The 15,187-nt window shown below is 48.6% G+C and overlaps 1 protein-coding gene across 1 annotated transcript in view; it reads right to left on the reverse strand.

Moving 5' to 3' along the window:
* Positions 1 to 2,505: 2,505 nt before the first annotated feature.
* Positions 2,506 to 15,187, reverse strand: part of Marco (macrophage receptor with collagenous structure) — a 36,252-nt gene continuing 23,570 nt past the window's right edge. The window contains exons 8-16 of the mRNA XM_041649020.1: positions 13,904 to 14,002; positions 13,767 to 13,802; positions 13,059 to 13,157; positions 12,911 to 12,973; positions 7,528 to 7,572; positions 5,603 to 5,701; positions 5,131 to 5,175; positions 4,353 to 4,535; positions 2,506 to 2,750 (exon numbers count right to left, since the gene is read on the reverse strand). Of these exons, the coding sequence (XP_041504954.1) occupies positions 2,620 to 2,750; positions 4,353 to 4,535; positions 5,131 to 5,175; positions 5,603 to 5,701; positions 7,528 to 7,572; positions 12,911 to 12,973; positions 13,059 to 13,157; positions 13,767 to 13,802; positions 13,904 to 14,002 (800 nt within the window). The 3' untranslated portion in view covers positions 2,506 to 2,619. The remainder of the gene's footprint in view (positions 2,751 to 4,352; positions 4,536 to 5,130; positions 5,176 to 5,602; positions 5,702 to 7,527; positions 7,573 to 12,910; positions 12,974 to 13,058; positions 13,158 to 13,766; positions 13,803 to 13,903; positions 14,003 to 15,187) is intronic.

Genomic DNA, 15,187 nt, shown 5'->3' on the forward strand with positions numbered 1-15,187 from the left:
TGTATCTGTCTTCTGATGGTAGTGGTTGGTATTTGAAGAAACTTTTCCCCCTGAGACAGGGTCTCCTTTATCACAGGTTGGCTTTGATCTTGTTATACAGTAAAGGAGGTCTTCAAACTTCTGACCCTCCTGTCTCTACCTCCAGAGTGCTGAGATTACAGTCAAGTCCCACCGAGCACAATTTATGCAACATTGGGGACTGAACCCAGAGCCTTGTGCATGTTAGCCAAGCACTCTACCAACTGAGCCACGTCCCCAGCTTTCCACCTAGCTTCCTAGACCTCGGGTAATACCTGCTACCTCTTCCAACATCAGCACCAAGGATTATTTTAACGTCGATTTTTCTAATTTTACATGTATGTATATATTGTTAGCATTTCTTCTACAGTAAATAAGGATAAAAACATACACATACATGTGTATATAATTACTATCCTATATGCTTTTTAAAAGATTTATTTTATATATATGTATATATACGCACACACATATATGTGGGTGTTTTGCTTGTTTATGTCTGTGAATCACATGTGTGCAATACACACAAAGTCCAAAAGAGGGTGTTGGAATCCCCTGGAACTGAAGTTAAAGATAGTTGTGAACCACCATGTGGGAGCTGGGATGGAACCTGGGACCTCTGAGAGAGCATTAAGTGCTCTTAATCATTGAACCAACTCTCCAGCCCCCTGTACCTCTTTTTCCTGTGTGAATTGGTGATTTATATTCTTGGGGCATGGCCTCTTTTCTCTCTGATTACCCCATTACAAAGGGGAACGGAAAAGTGTTTGGACAAATCCATGCATATGAGCATCTGCCTGTTGCTACAGACCTAGCATAACCTCATCAGGTGAGTTCTGTTTGTGTATGATATTAGCAAAGATCTCTGGGCACTATTTCACTCATTAGCAGAAATGCAAATCTCCTGGATGCTTTTGGATTCTGACATTGTACAAATGAAAAGGCACTGGGAATTCCAAGTACAGGAGCTGAGTCCAGTGGACTGAGATGTAGATGCTGGGTCTATTCTGTGAGATGGAGGTACTGTGAGATGGGATGGAGGACCACATGCTTTGCTGCTGTGCTGAGTCCTCCACACATATAGCACAGCTAGCCTGGGCTAACCTCACAAGCACACATGAAGCCTTAGGCTCAGCATCGTGGTTTTTTCTTCTTTCAAATGGGTTATGGAAATTTAGAGAGTGGAAACCAGTCTTTGGAGTGAGGGTACATGGATCATTTCCTAAAGGAGCCATAATTCCACTTGGGTCTCAAGAATATTCTAAACATTGAGACAGAGTCTGATGTAACCCAGGCTAGCCTTCACACACTGTGTAGTGGAGGATGACCTTGATCCTGCACCAACCACACTGTGTCCACATGGTGCTGGGGATGGAACCAGGGCTTTGCGCATGCTAGGCAGGCACTCCACTAACTGAACAGACATAATTTAAAATAGCATTTTCTTTTCATTTCCCATTTTGGGTTATTCTCTCAAGGAGAAACTGTTATCAACATTTTACAACCTGGGAAGCTGGGAGCCAGTGATTTATTGTGCAGCTGTTGATGAATTAAAATGTGTGTGTGCATGTATGTGTATGTGTGTGTGCATGTGTGTGCACGCACATGTGTGTATGTACATGTGTGTGGTGTGTGTGCATGTGTGTATGGTGGGGGGAATATTTGCAGGTGAGCATAGGTGCCTAAAGAGGTCAGAAGAGGGTATCAGATTCCCTAGAGTTGGCACTGGGCATGGTTATGTGCTCCTTTGCAAGAGTGTACACTCTTAACTGTTGAGCCATCTTCTCCAGTCCCCGATGATGCCGTTGGAGGCTGGAAGGGGTGCCAGAGCCACTGCAACTGGAGCTGCAGGCAGTTGTGAGCTCCCTGTTATGGGTGCTGGGCATAGAACTTGGGTCTTCTGTAAGAGCAGGTAGTGCTTTTGGTCACTGGGTGAGCCATCTCTCCAGCTCCCCAACATTTTTTAAACGTGAGTTCTGGGTTGCACACTCAGGTGAGCCATCTCTCCAGCTCCCCAACATGTTTTAAACGTGAGTTCTGGGTTGCACACCCAGGCTTTCGCACTAGCACCGTAAGTGCTTTTATCCCCTGAGCCATCTCCCTAGCCTTCAATTAGTATTTTCTGAGTTTCTACTCGGGGGGCTGCCAAAAGTCCTCAGAGTTATGGATCTCAGAGTAACCCGTGGATGGAAAAGGACAGTTCGCATGTATCTATGACCTGGCACCATTGGCAAGCTAACCCCTAGGCAGCAGACAGCCAAAGAGAGGGCCATGTGCTGGTGACAGAGAGGGAGGGAGGCCCTGAAAGGTGATGAATGACTGAAGGGCTGGCCAAGATGAAATATGGCCACAGTAACTTTCATATGCTTCATCCTCGTCTCCCCTCTAGCTTTTGAGTCACGGGCATGTCTGTGAGCCTCGCATGTGCATTTTGAGTGGGCATGGCTATAAAGAACGGGGTTACTAGCTCAGAGACACTCAGGCACAGCAGATCCCCAGCTAAGTTTTATTAATCCCCCCAACAGAGTTAGGGAGCCCACAGGTCTCCATGTGGTTGGAGTCCGAAGACACCTGGGGACACATCAGTGACCTCTGCCCAGGTCAGCGGCATTCCACACCTGCGTCTTCACTATGGTTGCAATTGTGAGAGCCCCAGTTGTTCTTCCTGCAGCTCCACAAACTGTTCTCTGTGCCCAGACAACCCACATTATCCAGCCAGATGTTCCCAGTGCCTGACACAGAGGAAGAAAGAGAGAGAAAGGAAGGGTGTTAGGTGAGAGGTCAGGGTAACATGCCAGTTCCCAGGAGCTCCCAGGTAGGGCGAGAGACCAGGCAAACCCAGGCGAACTCTTTCAGTATCTCCGATTTTTCTCCGACCTCAACCACATCATGAACGCCTCATGCAAATATTTACTACTTAATCTACACACTATGCGTGCACACAGCCTTCCACTGTCTCCCCATCAGCCCAGCTCCCTCAAGTTGCGTCTGTATTTCCACAGGACCTACGGCAGCCATGCGGCTACCAGCCCCTTCTCTCTGGCAGGGTTGAGAACATCATTTTCCAGCCTAGCCAGACAACTTACTGAAAGGCAAGCATGAAACCAGGGAGATGATACCGTGGGTAGGAGAATCTGTGTACGGATCTCCAGCACCCACATAATAGGGCGGCCAGCCCAGCTCGGGTTCAGTGAGAGACCTTGTCTCAAGAGAATAAGGCAGAGGGTGGACTCTGTGTGACGAGGGGCTCTGTGCTTTGGGGTGGGGTAAAACAGAGAACACCCAAGGAAAGTAACAAGAAGAGCTAGGCTTGTGCCCTGTTGTTCAGCCATTGTCTTTGCTAAGGAGGGAGGATGGGTGTGTGAACTGATTTCTAGTGATGCAGAGACGCTTCCCCTACCTGAGGATAGTAAGTCTCAGCATGGTTTTTCTTTTCTCTCTACTTTTGGTTTTGTTTGAGACAGAGCTCAGCTATGCAGCACAGAACGGCCTCAAACTCTGTCATACTGTCTCAGACTCCCAAGAGCTGGAATAGCAGGTGCTGGCCACCAGCCCTGACTTCTCATGGATCTTTTAAAAAGACCTTCACAGGGGCGGGGAAGATGGCTCAGCAGGTAAAGTGCTACCACTTAAGCCAGAATCCATGTCAAAACAAAAACAAAACAAACAGATAAACAAAAAAAGAAACAGGATCTGGAGGTGTGGTCTTGTACTCTCAGTGCTTAGGACTGGCCAGGCAACCCAGTCAAGTCAATGACTCTGGGCCAGCAAGAGACCCTGTCTCAACAAAACTAGGACAGAGAAACATCTGAGGTCCTACTCGTGTGCACACACATGCATGCTCACCCACATGAACATACATGTACATGTATGTGTGCACATGTGCACACACACAGAGGTGGGAGTATCTTCAAGGCTAAGTCTTCTGGCAGCTGCAATTTGAGTTTCCAGATGTGGAAATGAACATCTGCCTTTGCCATGGTTCCATCTTCTCCCTCAGCTTTCAAAAGCCATGCTTATCCCTGCTCTATAAACAGTCCTGGCTACGTTTGCTCCAAGACTGGACGGACAGTGACCCACAGTAGTACTCAGAGCCCTTTAAAGCCTTTGCTGTCAGTGCTGGGAATGAAACAGCATCCTTCAGACAGGGGGCCAAGCTGGAAAGAGGTAAGCCTTGAGCCCAGAGCTGCAGCTACTCTACCCACTGCTAAGCTGCAGGACTTCCCAGTTGCTTGAGCCAATGGTTTTCTTTAGCCCCAGCCACACTACATTACCTCACCAAAGGACCACATGAACATGTCTAGCACAAAGCCCCTGGCTGCAGAGTCACTCACCACCTCCGTAGCTGGAAAGTGCTTTCCCACTGGAGTAACCGAGCATGCGGCAGAAGACAGTGGCATCGTTATTATCCCAGTCGTCATCGCAGATTGTCCCCCAGGCATTGTTATAGAAAACTTCAGCTCGGCCTCTACTGGTGCCACCCACGATCTGGACAAATAGGGTCGGGGTCGATTCGCCTGGACAAGAACATGTGCAGAAGGTGAGGTGAAGGCTAGCTCACAATGCTGTGCATTTGTCTGCTGCTCTTAGAGGTTCTACAGCTATGGGGGAGGATGAGTCCTGCTTGCAAGGCCTTGTCATCAGAGCTTACACTCATCCCCCTTCAGCACCAACACTTCCTGGTGTACAGCCCTCCTTCCTTCTTCCCTGGAGGTAGCAAGCCACGGGGTCAGATGCCTCTGTGGGATCGTGACTTGCCATGTGTTGTGGAAAGGGAATAAAGGGTGAAAAATGGAACAGAAGGAGAGAGTAGAGGTAGAGATGACGTGAATGGAAAGAGGGATAAATTGAGAAGATGAGAAAAAAGAAGGAAAGACGTGAGGGAGGAAGGGAAGGAGGGAGAGTGGAAGTAAACATGGGGGAGGAAGAAGAAAAGATGTTAGGAATGAAGATGGGGAGGGAGAGAAGATGGAGAAGGAAGGGAGAGAGGAGGTGCTGTCTGGGTCTCTGGTCAGAGATAAAAAATGTCCTTGGGAAATACCCCCCCCCCAGGATTCTGCAACAGGTAATTAACTCTAAAGGAGAAGGAAAGACAATTAAAGCATCCATTACCTTTTTGGCCCTTCTCTCCCTTCTGTCCTTGCTGGCCAGGAGACCCTGTCACAAAGAAAAACCGCACAATTTGATCCAAGAGTTTCCTCGCCCTTTCTGCCCTCATGAGAACATGTAGAGGGAGGACGGGTCAGACGCCCTCCTCCAGTTCTGCATGTGATCTAGCATCTCTGGGAACAGCTACCTGTGTCGTGAGCACCAGTGTGTGGGTGGGAGGGCACGGGCCTCAGATGTAGCGGAAGGTTAGACGTTAGTGACAGCATTTAGTGAGCAACAGGACGTATAGAAAGACTGGCTGCGGTGCTGCTGGAGGGGGGCGAGCACAGACAGCAAGGCTGCATGCATGCTGGGGAAACTTGGTTATGTGCAGGACTGTCTCTAGCATGCAACTTGACAACCCAATAAAGACACCCCACCAGCCTGGTTTCTGAAGATCCCTAACCTTTAAGTCCATTTAAATGGCAGCACCTACCTTTGATCCCAGGGCTTCCCTTCAGGCCGGGTTGTCCAGGTTCTCCTTTGGGGCCTGCCAGCCCAGGGTTTCCAGTGTCTCCCTTTCTGCCTGCAAAGCCTGAGAGGAGATAGTTAGCCCCATAGATGTTCCACTCTGTGCCCTAGATGAATACAAGGGCCTTGCTGATTACTGGATGAGTGGCCCTTGGCTATCAGATCCCTGAGGAATGGGCTGTGTAAACATGCTGCCAGGGCTTTGGTCCAGCTGAGGGTTGTTCTGGTTGTCTGGTCTTCTACCTTAATGCCATGGAGAACGCAAAGGAAGACATGACTGGTAGAATCCTGATAAAATGACATAGTTATGTGGAAGTTTTAGTCTTTCTGTGAGAATTTGCTGGAATGTTTCTACGTCCCCATGTCTGATTAGTAAATTAAGACTGCAGTAGAATATGTAGCTAACATGGAAGAAACATCACTCTAGAAGCCTGCCTGAGTTCTGTTGTAACGCTTGCTGTGGCATGGGCATGGTTTGCACTCACCCAACTAAGGTTCTTGTGGTGGGAGATTAAGCCTCATACAAAGGGTGTTAAGAGGATCTGGATATGGTGGTAAGTCCTCCAAGCCATGTGAGGGCGCTGTCTGCAGAAGAGAGCCTGGGACTCTGCTTTGCCAGTTTCCTGTCCTGCCTGAGCTCCCACTCATGGATGATGGTCCAGATGGTTAGATGGGATTTTAGGCGACACATGAGAAGAGCACACTTGCACCCTTGTAAAAAGGAATCCCCTCAAGCACACTGTAAACAGCTCAGCAGGACATCTACCCACACAGGGAGAAATGATGGGACAGAGGCAGCTATCTGTACCATGGTTCTCAGAGACCAGGCTGACCTCCTTGTAGAGGACTGACACCATTCCTCTCATTCTCTAGAAAGTTTGCTAGCTGGAGATGGCAGAGTGGGGACTGCAGGTCCTTTGGGAGGTTGCTCCCTATGCTCACAGCTTGTTGGTTGACTGAGTAAACTTCAGTCAGCTTAAAAAGTTCAGCACATGGGAGGCAGAGGTAGGCAGAGCTCTGTGAGTTTGAGGTTAACCTGCTCTACATAGCGAGTTCTTGTCCAGCCAGGGCTACATAGTGAAATCCTATCTCAAAAAAAAACAAACAACCAAAATAACCCCCAAATTAAAAACAAACAAACCAAATCAAAACAAACAAGCAGGGGCTGGAGAGATGGCTCAGTGGTTAAGAGCATTGCCTGCTCTTCCAAAGGTCCTGAGTTCAATTCCCAGCAACCACATGGTGGCTCACAACCATCTGTAATGGGGTCTGGTGCCCTCTTCTGGTCTGCAGGCATATACACAGACAGAATATTGTATACATAATAAATAAATATTAAAAAAAACAAACAAGCAATAAGCAGAACTAGATTCAGTTCTTATCATTTTTGCTCATTGGTGTTTGCGGTGACAGGCAACATGGGGCTATGCCATGATCTTTCATTTACTGTTTCTGTTTATAAAGGAGACTTCTTTGGGTGATGGTGATGATGAAGAAGATGATAGTATCCAGATGAGAAGTAGCAACAGAAGGGGAGGAGGGACTTGGGGAACCAAGAAGGGTAAAACAGATCAAAGCAGAGAAGGAAAAGCCTTGACCCTAAGAGGAGAAGGAGATCACCCCGTTCTTTGGTGGTGGCATGGCTTGGCACCACCCCCCCTCCTTGGGCTGACTCATCTGCCTCACTTCCTAGCCGTTTTAGGACACCAAGTTCCTGCCCTTTCCCCAGATCTTCCAGGGAAGGAATGGAGGCTTGGGCGACAAAACTTGGAGTCTCTGCTCATGTCTGAGAGTAAGGTCACAGTGTTCAAAGTCAATAAGGCTTTGCTCCACACACAGAGTTCTCCCAAGTCATCAGTCTGAGAAATTAAAACAAAGCCAGCCCTTTACCTGGGACTCCTGATTCTCCTTTTGTGCCTTTCTGTCCTTGAATTCCTAAGGTGGAAACACAGGGAAAGGGAGAGGATAATAAAACTTAGATATTAGACACTTTTAATCTTAGAACAGTCTCTACCTTTGTCTGATTAATGCCGATGGAAGGCTGATTGCTTCACACTTCACAGTGGGGTGGAAGGGGAGACAGGCTGCAGACAGATGAAGACCGTGCTTGGGAAACGTGGTGACGTCGCGTGTGAGAGCTTCAGGCCCACAGCCTTCAGACGCCCTGGCCTGACTCCCTCTCTCCACCAGCGACCCAATGTGACCTCGAGGCTAACCCTTGTCCTTACTGCTTTCTCTCTCATGAGATTTGCATAAGACAGAGCAGAAATATTTTGTAAATGAACATTTTGGTTCCAAAGACTGTGGAGTGACCACCGATTTTTAGAGGCCATCACCTAGTACATGAGTTGAAACAGTTTGTGTGTTTGTATGTGCACATGGGGAGACCAGGGGATAACCTTCAGTGTCCCTCCATAGACTTTGTCTGTCTTGTATTTGAAGGCAGGGTCTCTCAGTGGGGCCTAGAATACTCCAAGTAGTTAAGCTGGATGGTCAACCAACCCTGGGGATCCTTCATTTTCTCTGTCCCCAGCTCCAGGATTACAGGAGCACAGCACCATGTCTGGCTAATTTTTAGTGTGGATTTTGGGGGATCAAACTCAGTTCTTCATGGTATGCAAGGGCAGCCCCTATTAACCAACCTCGGATTAGTTACTGCCATCTCATCCACATGGAAAAAGGGATCTCAATGTTCAGAAAATGAAAAAAATAATAAAGCAACCATTGGGGATTATTCCAGTTGAGCTTAATGTGAGAGGCCCTCTCTTCTGCTCCTCCTTTTCTCGTGTGTATCTGTCTGTCTGTTTGTCTTTCTGTCTGTCTGTCTGTCTGTCTGTCTGATCAAAGGACAACTTTCAGGAGCTGGCTCTCTCTTTACACCGCATGGGGTACTGGGCTAAAATTCAGATTGTCCAGCTTGGCAGCACATGAAATTACCCACACGACGTCACTGGCCCCTCCCCTTCTCTCCTCCCCTCCTCTCCAGTCATTCACTCCTTAGTGAACTTACCTTTCCCAGAAGACCCGCTGTCTCCAGCACCCTTCAAGCATCCCCATGGTGGGTCATAACCTGTTTTTTCAGCACTTTAAGGGCCCATACTGGTTTCTATCAAATCAGAGGGGTTCCCCGAGGCCGTTCTGCAAATCTGGGGGAGTGCGAGCTTATTGCAGGCCATTGAGAAGGAGCGGATGATACAACAACTATTTATGGCCACCTGTGCCTGACAGACTTCCCACCTGTGCCATAAGCCAGCCTTACCACAGGCCCATCCTACTATATATCACCAGAAATTAACCCATCCTACTACATCACCAGAAATTAACCCATCCTACTATATCACCAGAAATTAACCCATCCTACTATATCACCAGAAATTAACCCATCCTACTCTAATCACCAGAAATTAACCCATCCTACTATATCACCAAAAATCATGCAAAGCCATCACCTCCTTCCTGTCCACCCCACCACCCCCTACCTCACTGCAACACTAGCAAGGGGAGCAGGGGGTGGGGGCTGGGTGACCTCTGGAAGGGATTCCTGAGAGAAGTGTTGCTCATCAGCAAATCCCTGACTGGCCCAGAACCCACTCGTTGATTCATGCTGGCTATTGGGCCCCGGGAACCTTCTCTCTCTGCCTTCCCCATTTTGAGGATACAAATGGGTACCACCAAGCCCAGAGTGTTTTCAAATGGGTTTTGGGAATCAAACTCAAGTCTTCCACGTACGTTACCAACAGAGCTGCCTCCACAGCCCAGCCCTGCCTTCTTTCATTTCTTGCTCCCCTACCCCCACCCCAGTATTCCTGCTGCTTCCCTGCCTACAGAGGATAGTGTTTGCAGAGGACACTCAGGGACTTGAGGTGAGGTGATCTATCCAAGGTCACAAAGGAGTGAGCAGTACAAGTTGGCACTTCCCCAGACGCCAGCTCCCACTGTGCCCTGAAGTTGTCTTTGTCCACCAGTGTGCCCAGCTTGCCCTTTCCTGGAGTGTCACCTTAGCTTGGTCTGAATGACCTCTTCAGGCTCCCCTGAACGACATCACTGTCTATCTTCAATGTGTTTCAGAACCTCGTGCATGTGTAGGGCTAGGAGGGGGTTCACTGGGTGAGAATAATTTCTGTGCAAGCATGGACCCTGAGTGCAAATCCACAGCACCCATGTAAAAGCCAGGCATGGAATGTGCATGGATGTGCACGGTTTCAGCACCCTGTGCTGGGGAATGGAGAGAGGCAGATCCCGGTAGACATGCCAGACAGTCTAGCTGAAACAGCAAACTTCTGGCTCAGTGGCTTCTATCTCAAGAAAAAAAGAAGTCTAGGATTGATAGGGGAGGTTATCATACACACACACACACACACACACACACACACACACACACACACCACAAAGTGCTCACACACAACCATCTTACCAGGTCCACTCAGAGATGCTGATTAAGTGGGACTGGGGACTGGGGTGGGGACCCAAGAACATGTGCTTCTAACAAGTTGCTGGCCCAGGGTCCCACTTAGTGTGACAGCCTTCTGTGTTACTCCATCTAACAAAATCGAAAAAGCATCTCTTTGGAATTAGACATTGGGATGGGCTCTCAGATCCATGTGTGAGTGCCCATGTGAAGGCCCAAGGTTGATGTCAAGTGTTCTTCTAGATCACACTCCTCTCAAGGGAGTCTCTGGCTGAATGCAGAGCTCACCAGCCCAGGCTAGTGTAGCCCTGGCGATTCTGTCTCTGTCTTCTGAGGGTTGGAATTACAATTATGGGGATCTGAGCTCAGGTCCTCATCCTGGTGCAGCATGAATTTACAGACCGAGCCATCTCCCCAGCCCCGTCTTTTCTTCCTGACTGCTGTGCATAGAAGATAGAACTCAGGTGTGGGGGTTGATAGACCATGAGTGTGGTGGTAAGCTTCCAAGCACAGCAAACAGACCTCTTCTCGATTGTAATTAGCCCGTAATAGTGAAACCCAGGCCAAGCCAATGCAACATCATTTTTCTGTCTTCATCTGAATCAGCTAGATATTCACTTGAGAGATTCATGGTTTTATTTACAAAGTGGGAAGGTCATGAGTTTGGAAGCCTGGAATGCTTTATCAACGCTGGATACCTGCCACTGAAGCTCTAGCTTGGGGATTACCAGTCTCCTGACAGTGAGGCTACAAGGGGATGCTGTCCTCAAACACGAGGATGACATCTGGATCACATCTGCCACCTACCCCAGATATCACCAAATATAACTGGTGCAGAATTCCTGGAAGTCCCTTCCATGGGAGGTCCACATAAGCCATCAGATGCGGCACCAAGGCAAGCTTCAGCCTTGGGTGAGCCGCCAACCCAAATGGTGATTAGCAGACATTGAATATTAAGTATATAATTCATCCTTTTTACCTTAGGAGCCACACTTAATGGGTGACCCATGAGATTGGGCTGGTGGTATTTACCACCTGGATGAAAAATGGGGTGCATGCACACATATAGACGCCACATAAAGATGCTTCCATGGAGACATACAATGAGCTAGAGACTAAAATGTCTGTAATAAAATTGGCTGGGATCTTGGTGTGTGTAGGTGTGTGCATGTGTGTGGGTACTTGTGTATTAACTGGTATGGGGTCCTGTGTGTGTGTACACACGTGCGCATGTGGCAGGCAAAGGACATCAGCTGTTGTTCCCTAGATGCTGCCACCTTGTTTTCTGAGACAGCGTCTCCCACTATCCTGAAACTTGCCGAGCAGGCTAAGCTGGCTGGTCAGGGATCCACCTGTCTCCACTTTTACGGAACTGGGATTAAATGCAAATACTGACAAGCCTGTTTTATTTTGACATGAGTTCTGGGAATTGAATTTGTGGCCTTGAGCTTGCTAGGCACTCCAGCCATCAGAGACATCCCCCCAACCCTGGTGAGGGGTTTTGTGGGAGTCAGGGGCTGGAACCTTGGGGAGAGCTCTTGAGGGAATCTGGGGCTAGGGTGGGGGGCGGAACTCAAAGAGAAAATGCAGGTGAGACAATGGCTTCTAACTGACTTCAGGAAGTTCACAAAGATCATGCACTCAGTGTCCAAGGCTTGCTAGGCAGTACTGATGCAAGAGTGAGTGAGTGAGTGAGTGAGTGAGTGAGTGAGTGAATGAATGAATGAGCTAGACAACCACTTGACCCAGTTCAAACTGGGATGAGCCAGCTTTTATATTTGTCCATATCTCTGCAAAGGCAAGGACACCCAAATTATTTGACCCTGTTCAACCTTATTTTCTGGCAGAGGAAGGGGTCAGGGCAGAGAGAGTCCTTAGACATTCTTGGGGACAGAAGCCTAGCATCACCACTCAGCCTTCCATCCTCACAGAACTCTCAACTGGCACTCCTGACTGCACGGGGCTTTCCAAATGACATCAGAGAGTCTGCACCAACTGCTTGCCTGTAGTCTGTCTACTGCATCCACCCACAAACTTAATGTCACCATAGTCCTCAGTGCAGTGGTCTGAACTTTCTAGACTAGGTGAGCATAATGTAGAAGCCCAACTTCAGAGATCAGACAGATTATCTCAGGGACTTGGGAAGTGGCCCACACTGATGAGTGGGCGTGTTACACAGACAAAACTGGCAAGTTGTTTATAATCCAGACCACAAAATGGAAAGTCTCTATGTTAATCTGTATGACAGTATAGAATAAATCTGTTAGTATATACAATAGAACAGAATGAGTCCATGTTTGTCTATATGACAGAAAAGAATGTCTGTTTGACCATATGGCAGAGTAGAATTGTCTGTTAGTCCATATGATGGAGTAGAATGACTATATTAGTCTACAGAACAGAATCTGGAAAAGACCATCTTTGGAACAATCCCCCAGACTGATTGTATACCGAGAGCTTCAGGTAAGCTGTTCAAAGGCTTGTGAACTAGCCCCCATGAGTTCCGTGGGTTGGATCAGTGTTCCCAGAAGAGAACAGAGGGAAAGATTTTTGCTCCCTGTCCTAATCCTAGGTGCTGTCACTGCAGGAGAGCCCAGCTGGGACAGGGTTTCAGCTTGCTCCTGTAATGCTGCAGGTTTGGTCATAGCATTCAAGGTTCTCTGGGAAACACGGGCAGAAAAGAATAACCCAGAGACCTTGGGCTCAAGGAGACTTAGTGGAGGAAACGATTTTCCTTCTTCAGGAGCCTCTGGGGCCAGAGGACAGGAGAATCTCTGCCTCTTGTGGGATGCTAGGGGCAATCCTCCTTCCTGTCCTTCCAGAATATCCAGCAACTTGACTCCCCACCTTCCCACACCCACTCACCTGTGTCCCCCTTGCTTCCTTTCACACCTGCAGCCCCTGGAATCCCGGGGATCCCTGGAGGTCCTGGACAACAGATACCACATGGGCATAAGGATTGGGCTGGGCAGGCATTGGAATACCACTCCCAGTGCAGGGATAAAGGCCTCACCTGTTACCCCAGGAGGACCCGTGCGGCCTGGTTCACCCTTGGCACCTGAAGGTCCTGCTGCACCAGGACGGCCTGGAACACCCTGCACTCCAGGTTGTCCTGGAAGGTAAGTGGTGATGGCAGGGTTAGGGGTGAGTAGCACAAGGGCTCCCCACTCTTCATGGCATACATCTCCTAACACTATCCAGCCGCCATCTTTAGAAGTCTTCTACTCCCCTATGGGTGAGAAAGAAGCAATGCCACAGACTTCATCTCCTCTGTCACAGCTGTGGGATTGAGGATGGGGGACAGATTGAGGACGTTGGGTGGGACCTCCAAGCTCTGCTCCTCAACAGCCAAGGAGGTAGGCATGTAAAGAGGGCTATCATTAACGTCTTCCCTTCTACCAGTTGATCTATTTCTTTTAGGGACATTCAGGTTTCTAAATCCCTGGAGTGCTCTGGGCTAACACTATGACAAAATGAAACTTGTGATCCCAGCCCTCGGGAGCTGGAGAATCAGAAGGTCAAAGTCATCCTTAGATAAATAGTGAGTTTTAGGCTAGCCTGGGCTACATGAGACCCTGTCAGAAAGAAAGGGTCAGAGAAAATGAAGAAAGAAGAAAGGAAAGTGGAGAAAGGAGGAATAGAGAGAAAGATAATGAGTAACTTTCCTATTCGACTCTCTCTGGGGCCCGCAGTCACTCTGCCAGATGCCCACAGTTCCTACCTTGATCACCTTTGACTCCAGGAGACCCAGCCAAACCTGCAATGGATAAAGACTCCTAAGGATGCTGTCACTAGTTTGGGCTCCCAGAAAGAGGGGCATTTCCTCCAGGTCTGCAACCCTACAGTGCAACCTCTTACCTGGTAGGCCTGGTTTTCCAGGGTCTCCTTTATTTCCCTGGGCTCCAGGGGCCCCCCTGACCCCTGTGTCTCCCTTCATGCCCATGTCCCCTTTGCTCCCTGTAACAAACAAATGAAAAAGAAATCACGGCTGGGCATGGGAGAAGGGTAAAACAGCCCACGTAGGCATTTGCCGTCTTATGCAAACTCCAAACTAAAGTGCCCTGTGCTGGAAATGGAACATCTGATCACGGCCCTCCAGAAACAGGCCAAAAACTTATAACAGGTTGACCAGAAAATCTGACCCCAGTGACCGTGGGGCTAACCAGGACCCCAGTCAGAACCATTACTCTGGGGAGAAGGATCACAGCCTGGGGTCACCCAGGACGTAGGGGGCTCATTTTATTGTCTATAAATTTGGAAATTATCTTTCATAGTCTCTCAGACTGAAATCTGAATGTTCTAGAAAGCATCTCTCAGATGCCGAGAATAGAAAGGTCATTGGGAAAGAGAAAAACAATGCAACAGTTTCTGTGCCCGCCTGCAGTACAGACACGGGCTGTCCTGGCACCCCCGCCTGCGGCACAGACACGGGCTGCCCTGGCCCCCAAGATTTCAAATTTTCCACTTGTCATCAGCATTCAGAACTCATTCAGCCAGTCCTCTCCTGAGTCCTCTGTCTCTCCCTCCTCCTTTCCCTCAGTACCTGGTGCATATCAATTGAGGGCAGCTGCCTTCCTGAAGGGCAGGTCAGCTGGGGAGGGGGCTGCACAGTGGGCTCGCTCAGTAGTAGCCACTCTGTCACACTGTCATCTGGGTGTGGACACCCAGCTCTGTTCCCACTTGGACCAACATGGGGTGAAGATCTCAAAGAGGATTGTCACCCCAAAGCAACCTTTCCAGCTTTCACTGGACACACTGGAAGAAAATTTACTAAAAGAAAAATGGATCGCTCTATTCTGTAATATTGGAATGTACTAGTTTTGTGAAGTGTATACCTGTGCATGTATGTGTAAGCACGTGGACATGAGTCTGAAAGCCAGATCACCTTGGGTATTGTTCCTCAGCTGCAATCTGCCTTGTTTTGTTTTTGAGGCAGGGTCTCTCACCGAACTTGGAACTCAGCACACAGGTTGGCTAGTTAGTCCCAGGGATTGGCCTGTCTCTGCCTCATCAGTACAGGGATTACAAGCATATGCTACCATGCTTGACTTTTCTCCATACCTTCTGGGGCACAAGCTCACATCCTTGTACTTGTACAGCAAGTGCTTCACCAAGTGAGCCATCTCTCCAGCCTTCTACTCT

Source organism: Microtus oregoni, unplaced genomic scaffold, assembly GCF_018167655.1.
Source record: "Microtus oregoni isolate MIOR12 unplaced genomic scaffold, Mior012 000003F_ref0000135, whole genome shotgun sequence".
NCBI lineage: Eukaryota > Metazoa > Chordata > Mammalia > Rodentia > Cricetidae > Microtus > Microtus oregoni.